Source organism: Lycium ferocissimum, chromosome 7, assembly GCF_029784015.1.
Source record: "Lycium ferocissimum isolate CSIRO_LF1 chromosome 7, AGI_CSIRO_Lferr_CH_V1, whole genome shotgun sequence".
Lineage (NCBI taxonomy): Eukaryota > Viridiplantae > Streptophyta > Magnoliopsida > Solanales > Solanaceae > Lycium > Lycium ferocissimum.
The window spans coordinates 45,439,716-45,463,269 of record NC_081348.1 but is presented as its reverse complement, the minus strand read 5'-3'; the positions used below and the strand labels follow the sequence as shown (position 1 = coordinate 45,463,269).

The 23,554-nt window shown below is 33.2% G+C and overlaps 2 protein-coding genes across 2 annotated transcripts; one reads left to right on the top strand and one right to left on the bottom strand.

The window, feature by feature from the left end:
* Nucleotides 1-2,435: 2,435 nt before the first annotated feature.
* LOC132065344 (ABC transporter F family member 1) lies at nt 2,436-7,565 on the top strand. The gene is made up of 6 exons (XM_059458685.1): nt 2,436-2,578; nt 3,133-3,365; nt 4,521-4,594; nt 4,673-4,883; nt 5,229-5,463; nt 6,085-7,565. The coding sequence occupies exons 2-6, from the start codon at nt 3,135-3,137 to the stop codon at nt 7,140-7,142; spliced, it is 1,809 nt and encodes a 602-aa protein (XP_059314668.1). The 5' UTR covers nt 2,436-2,578; nt 3,133-3,134; the 3' UTR covers nt 7,143-7,565.
* A 9,047-nt stretch (nt 7,566-16,612) lies between these two features.
* LOC132062904 (protein SMALL AUXIN UP-REGULATED RNA 51-like) lies at nt 16,613-17,783 on the bottom strand. Its single transcript, XM_059455377.1, has one exon. It carries the CDS (start codon nt 17,651-17,653, stop codon nt 17,192-17,194), a length of 462 nt encoding a protein of 153 aa, XP_059311360.1. The 5' UTR covers nt 17,654-17,783; the 3' UTR covers nt 16,613-17,191.
* Between the last annotated feature and the right edge of the window lie 5,771 nt (nt 17,784-23,554).

Here is a 23,554-nt window from a genome sequence, read left to right as displayed (position 1 = left end):
AATACTGATAATATAATAATGATATAGGTTGACTATTGATGCAAATGATTAAAAAAAGAAGATATAATGTTATTATTATATGTAAATCGTAGGTACATGTAGTAGTATATAATAATAATAATATGAGAGTACTGAAGAGACTTTTAGTAATAAGTATTATGAAGTAGTACTGAAAAAGGAAGAGAAAAATTATAATACTATTTTAGAAACGTTAGTACTAATAATAGCAATAATTATAGTAGCAGGAAAAAAAACAATAACAATTATAATAATAGGTTCTCAAATTAGTAATAAAATATTTAACCTAAAGTAGATCTGTGCCAATTCCTGGCAACGGAGCCAAAAATTTGACGAGGCTAAAGTTTATAGATTTATATGCTCGGACTCTCTCAAATTCTAATATAGTTTATGATATCGTCCTACGGAGATTGAAAAATATAAACTACAGACTTGTAGTATTTGACTACCATGTGAGAGAATCAAATTGATGAAAAGAGGGTAGTGTCTTATATTTGTAAACTTCTTAAACAAAAGAAAAATAACTTTCGAAAAACTTTTAAGTTAAAAAGAGTTGGGAATCATTGAATTTACTTGATATTGTTATCATAATACAATCTCAATTTCTACACATATTTCACTTAAAGAATAATTGCTTATTACTAATATAGTTATATATTGTTCACTTAAAAATCATCAATTAATAACATTCCTTGATGTTATATATATTAATTGATTGATAGCTGGTGAAGATGAAAACCGAAATAATCTTGCCCGATTTGTGCCGAAGAATAGTAAAAACCTCTTGAAATTATTTTTACCTAAGATCTTTAATATTGCCTACGACAATTCCTTCTTGAGAATTGAAACTGAAGAAAGCAATATTATGCTTTTTTAATGGTAGATAACTAAAAATTACTTTTCCTCTACATATTTGTTCATTAGTTATAATATATTAATTTTGCTTCGTGAGAATTACAAAATTAATAAATAAATAACTAAGAGTAAAGTATATAGAGGTGATAGTAACAATTAATTGAATTCTACCATTCTAGCAAACTAGATATGAATATGAAGCGTTTCGGGACAAGCATGTGTTACAATTGAGATAAGTAATATAATAATATATCAAGCTTCTTCAACTATCCCAACAATAAAAGATTACTCCATGAGGTGGAGTATTCCAATCCCAAAATATACAAGAGAACAAAAAAACTTTTACAATTAAAATTCTAAAACAAGCTAGAATAAAGAGAGAGAGAAACCAAGATGTGTTTCTTCCGGATTGATTGATGATTTCTTGCAAACTTTGTCATCTTATTTATACACATGAAAGTCTAGATGCATATAGGATGAGGTGTTGATGCATCTAAGACGAGGTGGAAATGCATCTTCAAAGTGAATTCTAAATGCATATAGGATGAGGTGTAGATGCATCTAAGATGAGGTGGAAATGCATCCTCAAAGTGAAAGCTAGATGCATCTAGCTTTTAATCTTGTGTCATCTTTCCTTCAATTTATTCTTTCTCTGCTTTTCCTTCTTGTTGTTTTGTTATACGGTCATTCTTCTTCTTGTAAGTTTTATTAGAAATATGTGGAAATTGAATACAATATTCACGTGATTTTGTGAAAATATTATATTTTTAGTTATGAAAATACATGAATAATTTGTACTCATCAAGGGTGTGCAAATGACTAAGTAGACACTCTTTTTGAACGGGAGGAAGTGCCATGTTAGGTAGCTTGTAACGAGGCAAGTTATTCATATGTAAAATCAATATGGTGTTTGGTTTGCGATTCAGAAACTCCTATCACTAATACATGTCTAAGTTATGAGGTAATCTATGCGCTATTTTATGTAGGATAGAAGCTGTAATAACTAAACCATTCATAACTAATCTCTGCATAAAATATTTTATAAATTCCCTTAAAACGAATCCATGCATTATCAATACCTACATACAGGGGAGAATTTAGGCTTAAAAAATGGGTCACGTGAACACACGGTCACCCGATTAAACTCGGTATATTATGTATACAATTCTTAAAATATATCTAATATTAACTGAAGGAACAATGTGATTGAGTGAAAGATTGGTTAAGTGCTAGGTAACTAAACCATGTGGGATCGATAACTAAATGCATCTCTAATTTTTTTTAATTTTATTTACTCTAAAATCAGATACCAAAGGACCAAACAACCCTTAAGAGTGTCTTATTGAGCAATGGGCCAAACGGACTCATTTTTGTCAAAAGTGTAAAGCCCAAAAAGATAGAGAAAATTAGGTCAGCCCAAACCAAAAACTGAGAAATCAAAAGCACCGTCCACTAATTTTCGACGTCATAGATTTCATTTCACTTTATTGCCAACTTGAACAAAGGATCACCGTTCAGATTATCCTTAGGACCTCCATTCAACCGTCAACGTGCAGCCTCTCTTTCCCACACACCTCGTATATATACTTTACTTCCAACTTGTTCTCATTCTCCTCTTTTAAAAAACCCTCGTTCCTCTTTTCTCTACAGCCCTAATCCCACGAAATAAAAATCGAAGTTACATCTGTAGATCTATCGATTTTAATCTGTATTATTTCCCGATTCAATTTCTATTTCAATTTTTCCCTTTTTTTTTTGGTACTAGTCTTGTATTTACTTATTATTCTTAGATCTCTATTATTACCTGTTGTTTGTTTTACCTCTTTTTTATCTTGCTATTGTTGATGCTTGTTTTGTTACTGCCTCCTTTACATTTTTAATCGATCCGAGGGTCTATCGGAAACAATCTCTTTAGGGTTAAGGTTGTACGTACACACTATCCTCCCCTGACCCGGGTTTATTGTTGTTGTTGTTTATTCTATTTTTTTGGGATTAGAAATCGTATTTTTGTGGGTTATTTCGTATTTGCTATTTTGATTGGTTAGATTTAAGATATTTGATGTTGTTTATATTTTTTTTGTTGGTTCAGTATATTGTTGTATCTAGTAGTGCTTCATAAAGTTTGAGTAGATGAAGGTCTTTCGTAAACTAGTTGCTAAAATAAAAAATAAGACCTCACTTGTGGGATTACACTGGGTTTGTTGGTGGTGTTTTTTTTTTTTGGGATTTTGATTCAAAATTGTATATTTTTGATTTGGTAGATGGGGTCAGATGCGGCGAAGAAGAGAGAGGCTCAGAAGAAGGCGGCAGCTGCTGCTAAGAGAGGAGGGAAGGGTGCTGCTGCATCGTCAAAGGCGGCGGTGGCGGCTTCCAAGGCAGCAGCGGAAAGTAACGGGGTTAATAGTTTGAGTAACGGAATAGGGGATCTTAAGATATCTGATCGGAATTGTACGGGTGTTTTGTGTTCGCATCCTCTTTCAAGGGATATTCGGGTCAGTTTTTTGTGTTCGGATCTGATATTTACTGTGTGATTTCTCCATATCTGTTGTTTTGGGTTTGTTATTGTATCTATTGTTGTTGTTAATAGGTGCTTCTGATACTTGTTGGGGTTTTGCTATTTTTGATTGGTTAGATTTTTTAGATATTTGATGGTTTTTTTTTTTTTTTTTGGGGTTAATGGTCAAAAAGACGCTTTAACTATCACTTTTTCGCGGTTTTGCACCTCAAACTATCATCTGTTCCTTTTTTCCTACCTGAAGTGTATCGTCATCTGTGTATTAAAATACACCTCGAGTTTAGCAAATATCGAGGTGTGTTTTAATGTATACCTAAACTTGGGGTTTGTTTTTAATACATAGATGGTGATACTTCTTCAGTTAGGAAAAAAGGAACAACTGATAGTTGGGGTATGAAACTCGCGAAAAAAATGATAGTTCAAGTGTGTTTTTGACCATTAGCTCTTTTTTTTTGGGTTCAGTATCTGGTTTGCTGCTCAAAGTGTTACTACATGTGTCTTTGTTAAACAAATTGCTAAGATTCAGAAAAAATGCTTATTTTGGGTAAATGTTTTTCCAGAAAAATGCCTATTTTGGATAAATGTTTTTGTATATTTTTATATATGACAATAATAGCAACTACATATAAAATCCTAAGTAGTTTGGGTTGGCTATATGAGTCTACAATAATTGTTCTACTCTATTTGGATCCATTTCTATCTGTCTGATCATGTGGAGCTATATATTGTTTTAGCTTGCATATGCATAGGGAATCAAGTGTTATGGTTCTTATCCTTTCATAGTCTCAAATTTTGCATTATATGTGGTTGACTGTTCAAAAAATTTTGTGATTTCCTAGGCTTATATTTTTTTCATTTTTTTTTTGCCATCACTGCATCCTAATGGCGGCTTTCCATGGTCTTGTTGAGTGATATTCCAACATTGTTTTAATCACCATGCTTTAAAAGAAATAGTCATAAAGAAGTTGCATATTGTTGTCAAGAGGCGTACACAGTTGTAGCATGTACTTATTATAAAGTGTAATAAGTCATATCGCTTAGAAGAAGCTGAAGATTAAGATGCAGTACTTTTGCATTCGACCTTTTCATTTGGGAATATCATTGGTTTGTTTTGGTATTCTTTGTGTTACAGATAGAATCTTTAACAGTCACTTTCCACGGACACGATCTCATAGTTGATTCTGAACTGGAGCTCAACTATGGCAGGTAAAACTTGTTATTTTCTTGTATTTCTGTGTACCTCTGCTTGCTTGATGTTCAAGTTCTGACCTCTTATTTTCGCAGACGTTATGGTTTGCTGGGACTGAATGGCTGTGGGAAGTCTACTCTTCTTACTGCTATAGGACTTCGGGAACTTCCCATACCAGAGCACATGGATATTTTTCATCTTTCCCGGGAGATTGAAGCCTCTGATATGTCCTCTCTTGAGGCCGTCATTAATTGTGATGAAGAGAGGTTGCAATTGGAGAGAGAAGTTGAAGCTTTGGTTGCGCAGGTCTGATGCTGTTAACATTAAATTATGCTGGCATTATCCTATTCTCAATTTTATCACTACTGTTGTTTCTTGCCTTTGGTTATTTTATTATTTTTACTGTTGGTACTTGTCTTTCTTCATTATTTTCATCGTAGCTTTGTGGCATTTCTTTCAAAACTGTTCTGAAAAATGATTTTCTTGAGCCCAGGGTCTTATCGGAAACAACCTCTCTACACCACAAAGGTAGGGGTATGGTCTGTTTACACCCACCCTCCCCTGACCCCGCTTGTGGGATTATATTGGTTATGTTGTTGTTTGATCTTGGTTTTCCTTTTGGATAATAGACTAATTTCATCTTTATTGTAGGACGCTGGCGGTGGAGAGCAACTTGAACGGATCTATGAGCGTTTAGAAGCTATGGATGCAGCCACTGCTGAAAAACGTGCTGCTGAGATCTTGTTTGGTCTTGGATTTGATAAGCAAATGCAAGCAAAGAAAACACGTGATTTTTCTGGTGGTTGGAGAATGAGGATTGCTCTTGCGCGTGCCCTATTTATGAATCCAACAATTTTATTACTTGATGAACCCACAAACCATCTTGGTAATCTTCTCTTGCCTTTTTCTAATTCTAGTAGAGTAGATCTTTCACAAATTACTAGGGTTTGCTCGTGCTAGATATATATATGGACGATGTGCAGTCTTACATGTTGATTTATCAGTTATGTAGTGTCCTAAATTGAATATAAATGGCATCCAAAGAGGTTCATGAAGTTTTGGATTTTTCACATAGTGGCACAACCAATCAGAACTAATCTGTTGTTAGTCCAACTTTCACACACATGACGTCCAAGTGTGAACCACATAATCGGGTTATATGTGTGGGAGGGTGATGATTCGTATAATATCTTATATTGGTTATAGAAGGGCATCAAAAGGGGTCTATAAAGATCTCAATACTCTTCAGCTTTTCGTGAGATTTTGGGTTAGACACTCGGTTCTCTCACAGTACACACATAAAGATACCAGTCGACACCTCTATGCATCGTTGCAGTCCGATTTCAGCAGCTCTCCTGACTGTTTTTTATGCTTCCTTAGTGTTAATTTATTAAAAAAATTCATTTTAATTGGAAAGGAAAAGTCTGCTTACTTTTAGACTGATGGAAAGCATTAGTTCATTCACCTCTCTTTTAGGGTTGACATGTGTTATTCTTCCTGAATGCAGATCTAGAGGCCTGTGTGTGGTTAGAAGAATCCTTGAAAAATTTCGAGCGTATTCTGGTTGTGATTTCACACTCGCAGGATTTTCTTAATGGTGTTTGTACCAATATCATCCACATGCAAAACAAGAAGTTGAAGTTCTATACAGGAAACTACGACCAATATGTGCAAACCCGTTCAGAGCTGGAAGAGAACCAGATGAAACAGTACAAGTGGGAGCAGGAGCAGATTGCTGGAATGAAGGAATATATTGCTCGCTTTGGTCACGGTTCAGCTAAACTAGCCCGTCAAGCACAGAGTAAAGAGAAGACATTAGCTAAGATGGAGCGTGGTGGGCTCACTGAGAAGGTCGGTAGAGACAGCGTCCTGGTTTTCCGGTTTACTGATGTTGGCAAACTTCCTCCTCCAGTTCTACAGTTTTCGGAAGTCTCTTTTGGCTACACTCCTGATAACCTCATCTACAAGAACCTTGATTTTGGTGTAGATCTCGACTCGAGGGTAGCACTTGTGGGACCCAATGGAGCTGGAAAGAGTACACTGCTTAAGCTGATGATAGGAGATTTATTTCCCACTGATGGCATGGTTAAGCGGCATAATCACCTAAAAATCGCGCAGTACCACCAGCACTTGGCTGAGAAGCTAGACATGGAAGTGTCAGCTTTGACATACATGATGAGAGAGTATCCTGGGAATGAAGAGGAGAAGATGAGAGCAGCAATTGGGAGGTTTGGCCTCACAGGTAAAGCTCAAGTAATGGCTATGAAGAACTTGTCAGATGGTCAACGTAGTCGGGTGATTTTTGCATGGTTGGCTTATAGGTGCCCTCACATGCTGTTGTTGGATGAGCCAACTAACCATCTCGATATTGAGACGATTGACTCACTTGCAGAGGCGTTGAACGCATGGGATGGTGGGATGGTTCTAGTTAGTCACGATTTTAGGCTCATAAACCAGGTTGCCCATGAGATATGGGTATGTGAAAACCAGGCTGTGACACAGTGGAAGGGTGACATCATGGACTTCAAGAAACATTTGAAGAAAAGGGCCGGATTGGGCGAGTAAATTGGGAGATTGTGTTATATTAGAATGTGATGGTATCACTGTTTCCGCTTGGTTGTTTAGTGCCAAGGGCAATGGTGAAATCAGCACAGCCCATCACGGGCTGAAGGGAAGAAAGTGAAAGTTCTTGATCGCCAGTAAGACCTAGTAATGTTAGCTAAGACCGTGCCTAGAGCCTGGTGCTAGAGAGAGGAAGTGATCGAACCATGGTCACCCACCGTTTGAACTCTGGTTATTGTTCGGGCTTAGTCCACTATTTTTGTTGACTCTCATTACATATTCTCTTAGGTTTCGGAGAGCATACACTGTAGCGTATCCCTTATGTTTATGTCATCATTGTTTCTATTGCTATATTATTGCTATATTGTACTTCAGATTTTGGGATTCTGAAAGCTATTATGGATTCTTTGAACCATTTTGAGGCCAGTGTATCTGTTTCTTTAGTATAATTGTTGAAATTATGTTTGCCCGCTGTGTGCACAAAATGGTCTATACAAATGATTGAATGCAATGTGAATAGTACTGCAATGTGAATAGTACTGCAATGTGAATAGTGGGTCATGTCAAGCTGTGCTGTAAGTAAAATAGGAGGTTGTTACGCCATTGTCTTGCTCATCACACTATGGAGTAAAACTGAGGGAACAATTTCTCTGAGGAAGAAAATAATGAAATATCCTCTTACTCCAGAACTTGTTCTGTGAGGCACGTGCTAAGTCCGTGTCAAGCAAAACTTTCTTTTAACTTCTTTAATACTTTAACTTTCAGTTTGATGACGGAACAAAAAAAAATAAAAAATTTCAGTTTGGTGAGATTATTTACTTCAAATCAGATGTGGAGCCAAAACTTGAAGTTTATGAGTTCTGAATCCTATTTTTTAAAGTTCTTTAGTTCTAAATTAATAATCTAGAACATATTTAGTGAAATTTTAAGACAAATATAGAGTTTGAACTGAAGCGCTACAGAATCCGATCAAACACGTAGCTGACAATTTAACTCCGTCCGCTTCAAATTTATTTTGTGTTTAGAAAATTAGTTTTAACAAGATATTTTAAAGATAACTGATCTTGACTAATGACATTGTCGTTATTTTCAACACCACATGGCTTCATTTAATAATTTTTAAAACTGTCTCAAAATCATTTTAATAAAAATCTTTTTAAATACATATGAGCTCATTAAAGTATAAATATAAAGTAAAAGAAATGCCTACATGTGAGTAAAATAATTTTCTAAAATTGTAAAATTTCATAATACAATTATAAAGTAAAAGAAATGCCTTCATGTAAAAAAACTATTTTTTACATGCAACAAATGAATAAGGAGAAACAAGAGAACAATAAGAAGCAAAAATCTAGCAAAGAAATGACTATTTTTTAGATTAATAGATAAGATCAATAGAAAAAAAGTAACAGGAAAAATTAAGGTCAACAGGAGGGGCTGCTTCTCCCTTAATCAGGGTTCTCGAGTTCAAGCTTGGGTATGGAAAAATCCTTGATAGGGAGCGCTTCTCCCGAATATGCCCTACGCGACTCGAATCTAGATTAATCAGTTCTAATGCGAATACCGGACACCAGATAGAAAATCAAAAAACAGGAAAAATAAGGTAGGATGTCCGACAGTTTTTGAAAAATAGACCATAAGAATAAAAAGTAAATTTGACTTAGAAAATAAGATCAGGATCTAAAAGTAATTAATAGAAAAGTTTGACATTTTATTGGAAATTTTGGTGAGGATTACAAAAGCCCTTGATTGTCCCTTATGTATAAGCAGTAATATTCCACTATGTTAAGAAATTTTGTTCAAAATGACAATACTATAGATGAAAACGAGAGAAATTTATGAGAACTCTGTTCTTTTTTTCAAGTGTGCCATACACGTATATAGGAAATGGTTACAAGATGGTCTTGAACATGACATTAAGCATTGAGATTAGAGAGGTGGTGTGGAAATTACCTAAGTAATTGCTACAATTTCATCTAAGATTTATGGACATTTACAAATAATAATCAAATTTACAACACACTATATATATTTACAAGGAAAAATCTGAATAAAATATGGAAACAAATCAGTAAAATACAATGCTGGAACATGAGATACACCTAGCACTAGTTATAATGTTTGGGCCCTCAGTTTCTTATCTTTATATTGGGCCTTTGACTCCTATTTCATCTTGGGCCTTCGTGGTATGCGTAGGATGGTTAACAAATATGGCCCCCCCCCCCCCCCCAAAAAAAAAAAAAAAAAAAGAAAAAAAGGAAGAAGAAGATATTAGGTGCTTTTTCTCAGTTAGCTAAGTCTCGGTGGACAGACTAAAGTGATACTTGTGCTGACAAGAGGCAATAAATAACAAGTAGCTAGAATTGTTGAGGTAAGTGTAAGTTGGCCGGAACGCCACCATCGCAAAAAAGTAATAAAAAACAATGGAAGTTCTTTTCTCTCTTTGTTCCCATCTGGTTCATACGCAAGTAAAATTCCCCTTGCTTGAATGATACTTAACTATTACTCCCTCCGTCCCAAAATAAGCATCAATTTAGCTTAAAAATTTTGTCCAAAAATAAAAGTCACTTTAGGAATTCAAGATTAAAGTTGCACGTATGTCATTAACATTAAACAAGTAATCATCTTTAATATTGCTCAATTCTAAAAAAAGTCTAATAAATAAAGGTAACTTAATAAATTATACATTGTATTTAGGGATAAGGCACTATTACCCCCCCAAACTATACCCTAAGTTCCTACGACACACCTTTCCTTTCCCCGGCCTATTACCTCCCTAAACTATTTTTTTCCTTAATTCTTTACACCTTTAACGCCGACGTGGACCGGTGCGTGCGAACACGTATGTTAAGCGCGTAAGGAGTAAAAGAGAGGTTATAACGAATGGAGCCGACCACATGTCACTCCCAAAGTCCATTTGAAGACTACTTCGTCAAAACACACTTAATTTCATCAACTCCATTACAAATTTTCACCCATTTGCAAGAGCTAATTTTGGTGGCAAATTTTTCCATTTTCGATCGGTAAGTTAATTATCGTGTAAATTCTTAATCTTTTCTCCCTCTCATGTCGAATTTCAAGTTTAGGGTTTGAAATTTCTTCCCCCAATTCTGTATGAAATGTTAGGGTTAGGAATGGCGAATAGCTTGTTGAATAAGTTGTGTATGGATGAAGAAGATGCGATGCTCAATGTCGAAGTGCGATGCAAACATGGCATTTTCTTTGAAAATGCGGACCTTAGTCTTAAATCCCGGAAGGAGATTTTGGTCTTGTCTCTCACTATGGGGTTTGTGTTCATTCTAATTTGGTTGATTAATTTTAGTGTTAGTGTTAATTTGAATTGTATTCTTTAAATTTCGGCCACCAATTGCAAGTTTTCAAATGGAGAGATAAGCAAAGTGTTGATGAAAGATCAAAGTTTATTATTCCAAGATTGGTGAACAAAATCAAAGAGTTAGAAGAAAATTACGAGCGTGTTAGGTTGCATTTGGGTGAACTTGAAAGTTTTAAGATGCGAGTTTGATAATCTCAACATGAATTCACTTGAACTTGAAGATTCAAAAGAGGATGAAATTCGATTGGATGAGCTTGAAAGTCTTACCCTTCAATATGATAATCTCAACATCAATTTGGTTGAGCTTGAAGATTCAAAAGAGATAGGTGATTTGAATGAGGTTGAAGTTTCAAAAGAGGAGACGAATGATTTGGATGAGCTTGGAGATTCAAAGAGAAGAGTAATTTGAAAGAGAATGATATGAATGAAAAAAGAATAGCAACTCGTGTAGGTTTAATAGAAAATATGGTTTTGTGTATTTGTTGTGTATCTTAGGGTTTAATCCAAATGGGCAACTTGAAGAAAAATCAAATGAAGTTGCCATAGTACTAATAGAACCTACGTTTTGGTTGTCGTAATGGAACTTTAATGATCTCGGATAGGCTAAAGTTAGATTTGTTTTGTTGTAAGTACATTTTTTGGTATTATAATGAAGCATGACTTGTTTGCTTTATCCTACTTTTCTTGTTGGTATTATTTGAGTAAATTTTGGCAATTTTCAATTTTGGCAATTTTCTTTTGTTATTGATTGAGTCAATTATGGCGAGAATAAGATCACATATAACAACCATTTTGTTTCAAAATGTTGAAGGCGGGGGAGTGTATGCCGGATCCAAATGACTTTGGAAAAGCTAAAGTTAGGATCAGAAAACTAAAAAAATCGAGAGACATAGTTTAGTTATGCCTTGTGGGGCGAATTTTAGTTAAGGCACAACAAAATTATGCCCCGTTCTTTTTTCAAGGCATAGATTTTGCCTTATAAGGCAAAGTTTAAGTTATGCTGTAAGGAAAAAGTTCCTTATGGGTATACTTTTAGTTATGTACGTAAGGGCATACTTTTTAATTAAAAGCATAACTAAAAGTTTACCTTGAAAAGTAAAAAAAATAATAATATATATATATATAAGGCAAAGTTGACTTTAGTTAAACGTAGAGCCCCCTCGAGGACTTTTAGTTAAACATAACTAAAGTACGCACCCAGTTTTGTTTCAAAATGGACCAACTTTTGTTCAAAATGGACCAGATTTTGAGTCATAATGCACAGTTTTGAGCCAAAAAGCTGCACAGTTTTTGTTTGAAATGGACATTTTGAGTCATAATGCACCATATTTTGAGTCAAAGGACATTTTTTAGCATAGATTTTGCTTAATATAGATTTTTGCCTTATAAGGCAAAAGTTTAAGTTATACCCTTAAGGAACTCCGCCTATATACTTTTAGTTATGTCTTTGGGGCATACTTTTTGTTAAGGCATAACTAAAAGTTTACCTTGAAAAGTAAAAAAAAAAATAATATATATATATAAGGCAAAAATCAGTTAAACATACAAAAATGCTGGATTGTTACATGAGTTAAACATAACTAAAAGTGCCTTTTGTTTCAAAATGAACCAAATTTTGTTTCAAAATGGACCAGATTTTTAGTCATAATGCAGATTTTGAGCCAAAAATGCACCGATTTTTGTTTCAAAATGGACGATTTTTAGTCATAATGCACGGTTTTGAGTCAAAAGCTTTTTATAAAAAGCGCACGGTTTTGAGCCAAAGCTGCACCAGGTTTTGAGCCAAAGCGCACTAGATTTTGACCCCCAAAACTGCACCATTTTTTGACCCAAAGCGCACCATTTTTTGACACAAAGCGCATTTGAGCCCAATGCCGATTTTGAGAGCCCAAAACTAACGCGATTTGAACCACTGCTGGTTTTAACATCAACTTTTAGTCAAAATCACGGTCTATCAAAATGCGAACAAAGCGTGACAAACATCGACTTCAATCATCAAACATCGATACATAGAACTTCGCATTCAAGACCACGTAAAGCTAGCCAATTCAACATTGCATATAAATACTAAAATTGATGCCCATTTCTTACAAAAATATAGTTTCAAAAATATAAAAAATGGTACATCTGAATACCTTTTACCAACATGAACAAAACAATTTGACATTAACAAAATACGGTACTTCTAAATTAACAAAATCAACATTTGATATAACATTATAGCTTGGCGAGGTCTCTTGCAATGAAGGACTTTGACTTCATTGTTTGAACCATTAGCCTGAATCTCTTAAAGCCTTCTAGTTGTGATTGATTTAGTTCCTTTCCATTCGATCCAACTTGTTGGTTTGAAACCAATGCATTGATTACATCATTGAGATCTTATTATCTTTCTTATCCGGTAGAAATTCTACGACTTGGTAGTCCGAGCTACAAAGAAGATTTAATAAGTTGAATTTATTATAAGAGAAACGTATATATAATGTAATGTATAAGTAAACACCTGCCGTTGTTTGTTTCCATCATCTTTCTTAAACACCCATGTTGTTTGTTTCCATCCATCCATTTGTTAGCGTTAAATTGATGGAAAGTTGAGTTGTCAATGTTATCTCGATATCTTCAATTGGAGAGATGTTGCTTTTCGATATCTCATATTATCATTACCCATGACATATTTTGGTTCGTCATCATCTCAAACTAAGTCCACAACGTGATACAATCTAAGAGTTATGAATGTAAACCCCTTGCAAAGATAAATAACAACAAACTAAGTAATCAAAAATTTTGAAAATTCTATTTTCGATTCTCAAGCTTCATCCTTAAAAACCCTAAATTAACAAAACCCCGATTAAATGTAGTAAAGAACTAACCTTTGGACTAAATGCAAACTTAGCCTTCCAATGACCTTGAATTTACAAATTGTAACAGAAGAAATCACAACAATTCTTGTTTTGAAGCGAAATTGACCCTTTTGGAATGAAGAACTTAAGATGCTAGATGCTTTTTTCCACTCTTTATAAAATGCTTGAATTTTAAGATTTTGGGATATAATCTTCAATGATCAAAGAAGGTTTTTTATCAATTGATTTTTTGGTTCGGGTGAAATTTTTGATCGGGTAATATTTGGGGAAAAGTAAATACGATTTAACCAAGGTTAATAAATTAAAAGGGGAAAGAAAGGTGACTTGGGGGCCCAGGCGCGTGATATGTAATGAATATAATTGGGATAGTGTACAATAAGCCTCCGTCGGCGTTAAAGGTGCAAAGAATTAAGGAAAAAAATAGTTTAGGGGGTAATAGGACTTGTGTCGCCCAAATTAGGGTATAGTTTGGGGAGGTAATAGTGCCTTATCCCTTGTATTTATTATTTTTCTTAATGAATGTAAAAAGAGCTAAAACGACTATTCTTTAAGGACAAAAGAACTAAATGACAAGTGAGTACTTGCAAGTTAGAACATGACAAGCATGTGACAAAATCAAGGCACTTCCTATTTGATAGACAAGTGACCTATCTAATCACAAGTAAAACGGGGACCAAAAACTATAGAAAGTAAACATAAGTGGATCCCAAACCAATACGGTGTTTGTATCTCCAACATTTTTAATAGGCTAGATTTTAATTTTCAATCGAATACTAAATGAAAGCAACTCAACAGTCTTTCTTTAATGTTATGCGCCTAATCTAATTCATGAAATGCGATTTTACCCGTCACATGCACATTTCGCTTTTATCACTTGATTAGGGGTGTCAATAGCCCTCTCCATTTAAATTCATCCCAATGTAAGGTTCAAAGTTTAGCTATTAATGTTATGTATTATAAATTTTGCTTTACAAAATATATTTTCTATATATATATATATATATATATATATATATTCTGTTCGGTTAAGTATTTTTCCGATATTTTTATAAAATAAAAACATACCCTAATTATTTTGTACGGTTATAAATTTATATTGAAATCTTTGATTTTATTAAAAAAATACGATTCTGTCAGTTCAATCGATTTTTGAAAAACCATTGACACCCCTAAGTCGGAATGACAGTAGTGGTGCAAGTGGGAAAAAAATCAAAATTGTACTAATTGGTACACTACTAAAAAAATAACTATTTTCCCACTGAAAAATGTTCAGTGGCTACTTTCACTGAATGTCGGTGGGAAAAATCTACATAGTAGTGTTTTCACACCGAAAAATTAGGAAGTTTCACAACATTTCAATGGAAACCTGTTTCCCACTATGCGTTTTCCCAGTGAGCTAGTTCGGTGGGAATGAAGTGAGAAAACCATATTTTATATTTGCAACTGAATGTCGGTGGGAAAAACCTCTTTCTAGTAGTGGTAGTAATGCAATTGTAGCTATTTGAAAAGAATATTCAACAGATTAATTAAAGATAAAACTATTATTAGTGGGACAAAATTTTACATGTTAGAATATGATAAGCGTCCACTTAGCTTTATTATTTTGGTTCAAAATAAAATTCCACTTACATAATCAAGAAGGAATTAATCGTTTTCTTTCAGATTTACCCCTATTTAGGTAAGTGAATTTTTATGTACGTAATAAAAAAACAATATTAATTATGTAGCATTTAATTACGGGTGGTTTAGTTAAAATAACTATATTTTTTAGGAGAATATTTTCTTAAGGGTGTACTAAAGTCTAAGTGAACACTATCAATCTTTACAGTTTAATAATCTCATATTTGTGAAAGTCTTTTACACAATAAATATTGGTGAAATTTTCATTGCTCCTTTTTTCTGTCCAATATAATTATTTGCAATTACTTTTTAACTAAACTGATTATGTAAATATTAATCTAGTTTATGAAGCTCGTAAGATGTTTTTTTCATGGTACATGACAAGATGCATGCCATTTCAAGTATTCTCATTCCAATATCTCTTATTTAAATACCAGAAAAGAGAAGCCACATTGCATAAAAATTTGATTAAACAGATAACATGTGTGTCGGTTATGTTTTCAGCCATTCACAAAACTTAAATAAATATTACTAAAACGCTTGTCTTTTGTATGCTCATTTAAGTTACATATATGGTGAAGCATAAATATACCAACAAATAGCTACACCATGACCATGATCAACTCTTCAATCCAGTGCCTAGAATATATCAGATGCAATATTCCATACGACCTGGTTTTTTTCATCATTTGGAATTCGAAATTCGTTGATCTAACTATTTTTTTAGTTTAATCAACTGTCATTTAAAATTTACTGATCCGATTAATTTGAATTTGCACAGCAGTTCGTTTAAGGATAAGCACTCCTCCCCAAGATTTCTCCATTGGGGAAGTGCACAAATAGCCGGATTTAGAACCCTTATTTAATGAATAGCTGAGGTTTATAAATTTCTAAAGTTTAGTCACCTCATAATTGAATACAGACTTACGGAATTGAAGCTGAAAATCACAAGTATGAAGTTTCAAACTTCGAACTTTAAGTTGGAATTGCCAAAGCCTAACTTTAGGTCTGAAGTTTGAATGGCAATTCGAACTTCTGACATTTAAACTCGATGTTAAAGACTGCGAGTGACGGATTCGGGATTTTCGGCTTGGGGTATTTGGAAAAATAATTGAACCTAAATATATCTTTGTAATATATGTTCGGGGTGTTAAAAGTTAATATATGTACGTAAGCATATAAAATTTCTACACTAAATATCTGTTGTAATTTTTTGTCGGGGTGTTGGGTAGAACACACTGCGGCTCTTACATCCGCCGCTAGGCTTAACAATCTCCAACTTCAAATCCGAAGAGCTAAAGTTTGAAAACTTCAAACCAAAAAGTTTAAAGTTGGGAATTGTCAACTGCATGTGCTCACTGCGTATTTCATAATTGATTAACGTGAGGCGGGGGTGGGGGCCGGGGGAAGAAACACTTTTATTAAGCACTTTGAAAAAACTTGCTAGGCTTTGGAATAGTACAATTAATAGATAGCATAATTAGTAGTTTTTCCATTTTTAGGGCTTGTATCCGACCCAATCAAATGCATTTATATAATTTAGAGAGTTCTTACTCTCTTTCTCCTTCTCTTGTACTCCAATGTCAATTTTCCACCACGCAATTACGCAGAAAACAAGAGTAAATAAAATAAATAAAAAAGTAAAAGTAGGATGAAGTAACTCACTCAAGTCAGTAACTAATTTTATTACTGATTATTTAAGAACTTTCCAATTATAAGAAATTAAATTTTCCTTATATACTCTAGTAAAACAACATAAAGAAATGTACATGTAATGCATGCAACAACTCAACCATGTTCAGGACCTTGGAAGAAGAACAATCAAGAAATAGAAGCTACCATTCTAAGGGAGGATCTATTATCCCTCTCTCCAGCTCCTCGTCTAACAGTCAAGAACAAACAATAGAGCGATTCGACAAGAACGATTAGGTCATATTGTATTGATCTTTTTAACAATGTTTACAGACATTGCACTACGTTTCTTCTCAATTCTTCGCTGCAATCATTTCGCCCAATCCACACCTTCGGCGAAAAATTGCAATATATATACCCTACCAGCTACAATACTCAAGTTTTAGAATATCTAATTTAGGATGATAAGATGAGAAAACCAATTAACGCTGTCCCTTAACTTGAATAGAGACTCAATAAGATAAGTTAATCCAAGTTTCATGGGAGTGAAGAAGCAAACTTAAGCTAATTAAATTTTCTTAGCTTGTTTTTTTCTTTGCTCCATTATTTTAACAACTTTTCACCATACTTGAACTCCAATTAACACCATTATCATCAAATCTTGATTGATCCATATTATTCCCTTCAAGCCATTGTTCATGAGCCAAAATTCCCTCAAATTCACTTGGCCTGCATGGCACTGTAAGTGCACCATCATGATCAAAACCATACTCCTCAGCAGCTTGTTCCAAGAGCTTCAAGAATGAAGGGTGTGTTAAGCATTTCAATGGCACCACAAATCTCTTCAATTCATCCTCATCCACAGCAATCACAGCAAAATGCCCTTCCTTAACGTCCTCTGGCACGCTATGCGAGGAGTCGTTTTGATCTGGTTGGTTATGCTGATGCTTATTGTTATCGAATTCGGCTGCCAATCTCCTCACCATTGAAAGACTCCTTTGTAACTTCTCCACCACAATTTTCAAATTCACTATCTTGTTCATCTTTTTCTTCCCATTGGTTCTTGCCATTTTGATAAAACAATGTCTTATTTTCTTTTGATTTTTTGACTCTAGGGGTTTTGTTTTCTTGGTCTTTTTTGTAGGGTTTTCTAACTTGGTGTGCTTCTTTTAAGTATGTTACACCCAGCTTATATAGTGCGCGAGCAAGAAGGCATAGTTCAAAAATAGCACCCAAGGTGTGACTTTACGTTAATGAAGTGTGCTGAGAATAAAGGTGGATCCGGGATTTAAAGTTTATGGATTCTTACAATAATTTCAAATTAATATACAATTAAAATTATATATATACACACACGGTTTAGGTAAAAGCTATTGGGTTCACATAAACTTATGTTTTTGGATGAAATTTGTCTCTTGTTGAGAATGTAAGATACCGTATTGAATCTCGATAGGCGTAAAAAACGTTAGGTGATTCTTTTCTCATATGTCTAAGCTTTGGTGTACAAAACTATCCGATATTTCTGCTGGTAAGAAATATTAGAGACCCCGTAAAATTAGTTAAAATTCGCATAAATTGACTCGGACACCACGATTATAAAAGAAAGGAATAGCTAGTGATAAGGTCGAAAAGAAGGCATAGTTGGGCCGACTTTGGCGTAAATATGGGGAGACCAAAGCATGTGAATGAATTTTCATTTCACCCATGAAACGTCCCTTTTAAGCCAGTCAATTGGAACTATATGTAGGTCCTATAAAATATACTTCCAATTATATATTGAAACTAATTTTTCGACTTCCTTGTTTAGCCTTTTTCCACTTCACTACGAAATCTTTTTTTCTTACTTAATTGGTTCTTTCTTTTAATTAATCACTATTAATGGCACTTAGCGGAAACGTACTTTAACAAGGGTATCATCCGACAACATTTCGCAGAAACTTCCTATATATGTGTGATTAACATTTTTGAAAAATAAATGATTTTAAGAAAAGCCTCATATTAATTTGGATCACGAACGTAAAGCCTTAAGAGCGAACAATTGCAGACTCAAATCCACTTAATTAGTACAAGTTATAACTGAATTGTGACAATAGGCTGACACTGCTTATATGAGATATTCTTGCATACGCCACTGACTATCGGACATTTTGAAATAGAAGCCATGCTTAATACAACTTTATTATAAGCCTGTGATCAATGAAAGTACACGAAGCTAATCAGGTCTTGCCCTAGCTACATGAAATAACAATGATTAAGAACCTAATACTACAGATTAATATTGTGGCTTACTCGTTTAGGTAAACACGCTAGAAGGATTCATGCTAATTTAGGTACTAAAATTCTTATTTGTCCAGATACACGATTAATTAAATAGTTTGGAATAATCAAAGCTGAGAGCTCAAAATCTTTTTTGTGTGTTAGAGATATTGCAGAGAAGACATTAAGCGCATGCATTTGGGTACAAGGGGTGGACTAGAAATAGCTAGCTTTTGCCTAGTGAGACACCATTTAGTTCATGAAACCACTTTATCCTAATTAGGGATACAATCTCACATGGACACAACTACTATTTGAGGAATTAAACAATATGTTTCTCTCCTTTTTTTCCTTTGGAAAAGAAATTCCAAATGTGTTTGAAAATTCTTAAAATTTACTTATAGGCGGAATATATCGATAACCTCTTCAATATTCAAACTGCAGCGTATTGATTGACGTACGAACGCGTAATGAATAAAGTGTTCTGATTAACAATTCAACTCAAATTTTTTAAAGGCTGCCGCGCATGTTCTCAAGCGCTAACTATATAGATAAGTTAACCACATATAATATGCAACCTTCTTTAATTATACATATCTCAGCCTCAATTGGAATAGGCCTTAGGTTTTACAGCTTATTGAGGCTAATGTATATAATCAAATGAAATGACATGTATTAAGTTGTTAACTTATCTACGTAATATACGTTTGAAAACAGCGTCTGTTTTTTCAATTTGAGCCAAAAGTATCTAATAGGTCTTGCTCATTGTGTTCGTATCTTCAATGAGGAGTATAGTTTAAATGTCTGAATGAAATTTACTGACAAATTTAAAAGATTATCGATGTATTCTACCTTAAATCTTAATTATACCTCATACTTTTCCAAATGTAATGTAATGATATCAGAACTTAGGACTTAGAGCTTACAAGGCCATCGACCAATAAGTTCCTAGAAATGTCTCAACTAGCTAGCATGTGCTAAACATTCTTAAATATAATATTGGATGATCATCGCAATTATAAAGTTAATTTTATTTGTTTTATTTAAAAGAATTAGTCATGTTTAACTTATTATTCTACAGAATAATTCCCACATGAAAAGCACTAGAAGATGACATAAATGGTCCCTTAAGTTTGAGAGTAGGTCTAATATCATCCGATAAATATACCTGTACACATATTAAATCCTTTAAAATTATCATAATTAAGTACTTTGATCTCTTGTTAACACTGTTAGTTCAAATTAACGGACAATTACCTAATAAAATTCTATGCAAATTTTGCTGATGTTGTGACATTAATAACAATCATGACAATTTATATTATGAGATTATGACACAAAGTGGGAATAACTTAATTTTGGAAGAAAGTTAATATGGTCTGTTTTGAAGTCAAATTTAAATTTGAAATGTCAATTGCTGATGATCGACAACAGAGTATACGCTACTATTAGATATTTTTTGTCATTCTATTCATGACAGTAGCTTCGCATGATTTATAGCGTCAAATATGCCAAGTAATTACTTAAGTCAAAACGAAATAGTATCTATGTTATTACTGGATTATTTTCTTAGTACTATCAATCGCACTGCAACTGCACATGTGCAAATTAGCCCCAAGTAATAGTAAATTGGTGAGCGTGAAATCTCACATGCACGCAAACTGTTCTATATATATGTTTATATAGATGCCTATATACTTTGGCACTTGTTTCTATCCATTTGTGTTTCCCCTCAAATTACTAATTTACATAGAATTGTACAAAGTATTTTCCCAGGTGATTGTCCTTTTATTATTTATTTTTGGTGTTAATTAATAGGGACCAAAGATGCGTAGTAGTTCTGATAAATTTAAAGGATTTAATATGTACAAAAGTTATATTTATAGGACAAATTTAGACTTACTCTCAAACTTAAGAGACCTTTTTTTTTCTTTCTATTTTATCAATTATCCATCTCAATGAGATGGACTTGTGTTATAATCCAAATTAGATTACAAAACAAAGGAGAGAAAATTCCCTGAACCTACTAAGAATTGGAACAGGCTCTATTCGTCTTAGACAGTAGGATTTCCGTGTAAGCTCAGAAAAACTGGTGAAATGTGAGAAGGAAACATCTAACTCTCCTATACGAAAGCATATACAATCAAGGAACATCAAAGTTGTATTGCCTATGCATGTCCCTAGCTATCCAAAAAGAACGATCATTTGCGTATGCTAATCCTAAAAGAGGTTAGATGCATTCTGTCCAGGTTTATACTTCCACTGATATCTTTAGGCAGGTCTTGATATCTGAAAAAGTGAATTGTACCATTGCACTGTAAACCCCAGTTAGCTAGCTTGTCACTTGTCAGCAACACAATTGCCCTCCGTGAAATAATATTGAATCCTCCAAACTTCGAGTTTTTTGAGATGCAAATAGTGTCGCATCTTTATGTCATTTCTAATGTTTTTCATGTACGAATTATTTTTTGTGATGATGAGTAAATGATGAGTGAATTTGTTGGTATAAAACGATAAAATGACTGTCTTGAGTCATTTATATAACTTGAAAAACCATCTAAGGAAGTAAATGATGTATGAATTTATTGGTATAAAACGATAAAATGACTTTCTTGGGTCATTTATATAACTTGAATGACCAGAACTAGTAACTCGACGGTAGGAGGCTAGGAGCTACAGAAATGATACATCTACAGAGCACCAGTAGAGAACACAAATAAATGCAGAGTTTTGAGTATTAATATTCACCAATAGAAAATGAGACAAGACTAGTCAGAAGGCTGACCATACAGGGTGAACAAACTGAAAATTTTCGCAATGGTAAAATCAGAAACTTTATTAAAATTAACCTTTACCCATATATATGCGGTGAGATAAATTAAATGAACCAATCCATAATTAATTAATCAGATATTTTGTGTTTGAGATTTAAGAACAAAACAATTCTTGATAATACTATTTTTTCTTTTAATGAACTTATGCAACACATATCCAAATTATTAGTCAGGCTAATAAATATCGAACGTAATAATATTGCCGACTTAAAAACACAGTGGGTTATAGCGTGTGCGTGTCGATGCATGAGAACATTGGGGAATTGTAGATGAACAATGTTTGGAGTTCAGAGATAATTTGGCACACACAAAACATTGTACGAAACAAAAAAATTACAGTATCACACAAGCATATATTATATCATCTGATGTAACCACAACTGCCCCCACTAATATGGAAATTACAATTCTTTATTATGTACGGCCAAATTATGATAAGGCCTTGCCTGCCATATATATTTTTTTCCGTTTTATTTCATGTAAATTTATTTGATCGGAAATTTTTTAATAAAACCAGAATTCTTTTGAATCTTGTCATTTTAAACATGCATGTCACAACATTTGTGTCGTTATAAAACTTTTGAAATTTGTTATCTTAAATATGTCACAATGCTTGTTTGGTTATACTAATATATAAGCGGATCTAGAATTTCTTTAATGGATTCAACCTTTAGAGTTTAGACATTTACTGCTAAGTTTATTATAGTTTAACAATTATAGGTTCAAAATGAAATATTCCATTTATAATATAATATTATTGATCATATATACACTCTGTCTTATTAAGAAAACTAGGTTCAATTTAACTTGCGGTTTACACATTACATCCTCTTCTGTCTATAATAGATTTCTCATCAAATATAAACTTCCGGGTTCCTAGAAGTTCAAATCAAATTATTGTTAAATTAAAAAAATATTTTAAACGGACTAAAAAAAAAAAAATTACTTTAAATTTGAAAGGGAAGAAGTATCAAATTTGCATAGTGTAGCTATGATCCCTGACTTGCTTTCAGTTCTACAACCTTAATCTTATCAAACTTCCTGCATGTTTGTATTTTTACATAGATGTTTGTCGTGGATGTTGGATATTTTATGATATTTGAGTTTATTTAATTATCACTTTCTTAAAAAAGAGAATACTGAGTCATGGTTTGAAGTACGAAAGTTGAATCTTTTAATTTTTTTTTTTAATCTCAACTTGGATATTGATTTCCAATCTTTTAAAATAAAATCTAATTAAATAGTGAGTCATGGATGTTGGATATTTTATGATATTTAGAGTTTATTTAATTATTACTTTCTTAAAAAAAAAAAAATACTGAGTCATGGTTCGAAGTATGAAAGTCGAATCTTTTAAATTTTGTTCCAACTCGGATATTGATTTCCAATCTTTTAAAATAAACTCAAATTAAATAGTGAGTCATGGATGTTGGATATTTTATGATATTTTGAGTTATTTAATTATTACATTTTGTTGTTTAAAAAGGAATAATGAATCATGATTTGAAGTACGAAAGTCGAATATTTGAATTTTTGTTCTCAACTAGGATATTGATTTCCAATCTCTTAAAATAAAACTTAATTAAATTGTACTTCGACAAATACGAGAATGATTGTCTTATATGAAACCTGAAATATTACGATTCTATTTTCTTTTATTATTATTTTTTATAGTTATTTTTATTTTTAAATTATAAGGACTGAAATTATCTTTTCAGTACTCGAAACTGTAAAATAAATTAGTCGCTATCTCAGTCCACTACAAACTTGTCTGGTCTTTATAACTTCCGTCTTTTCTTTTTTATTTTCAATGTTTTGAAAAGTAACCTATATTATATTAAATATAAAATATTATATGATCTCCTAATAGTACAACAGAAG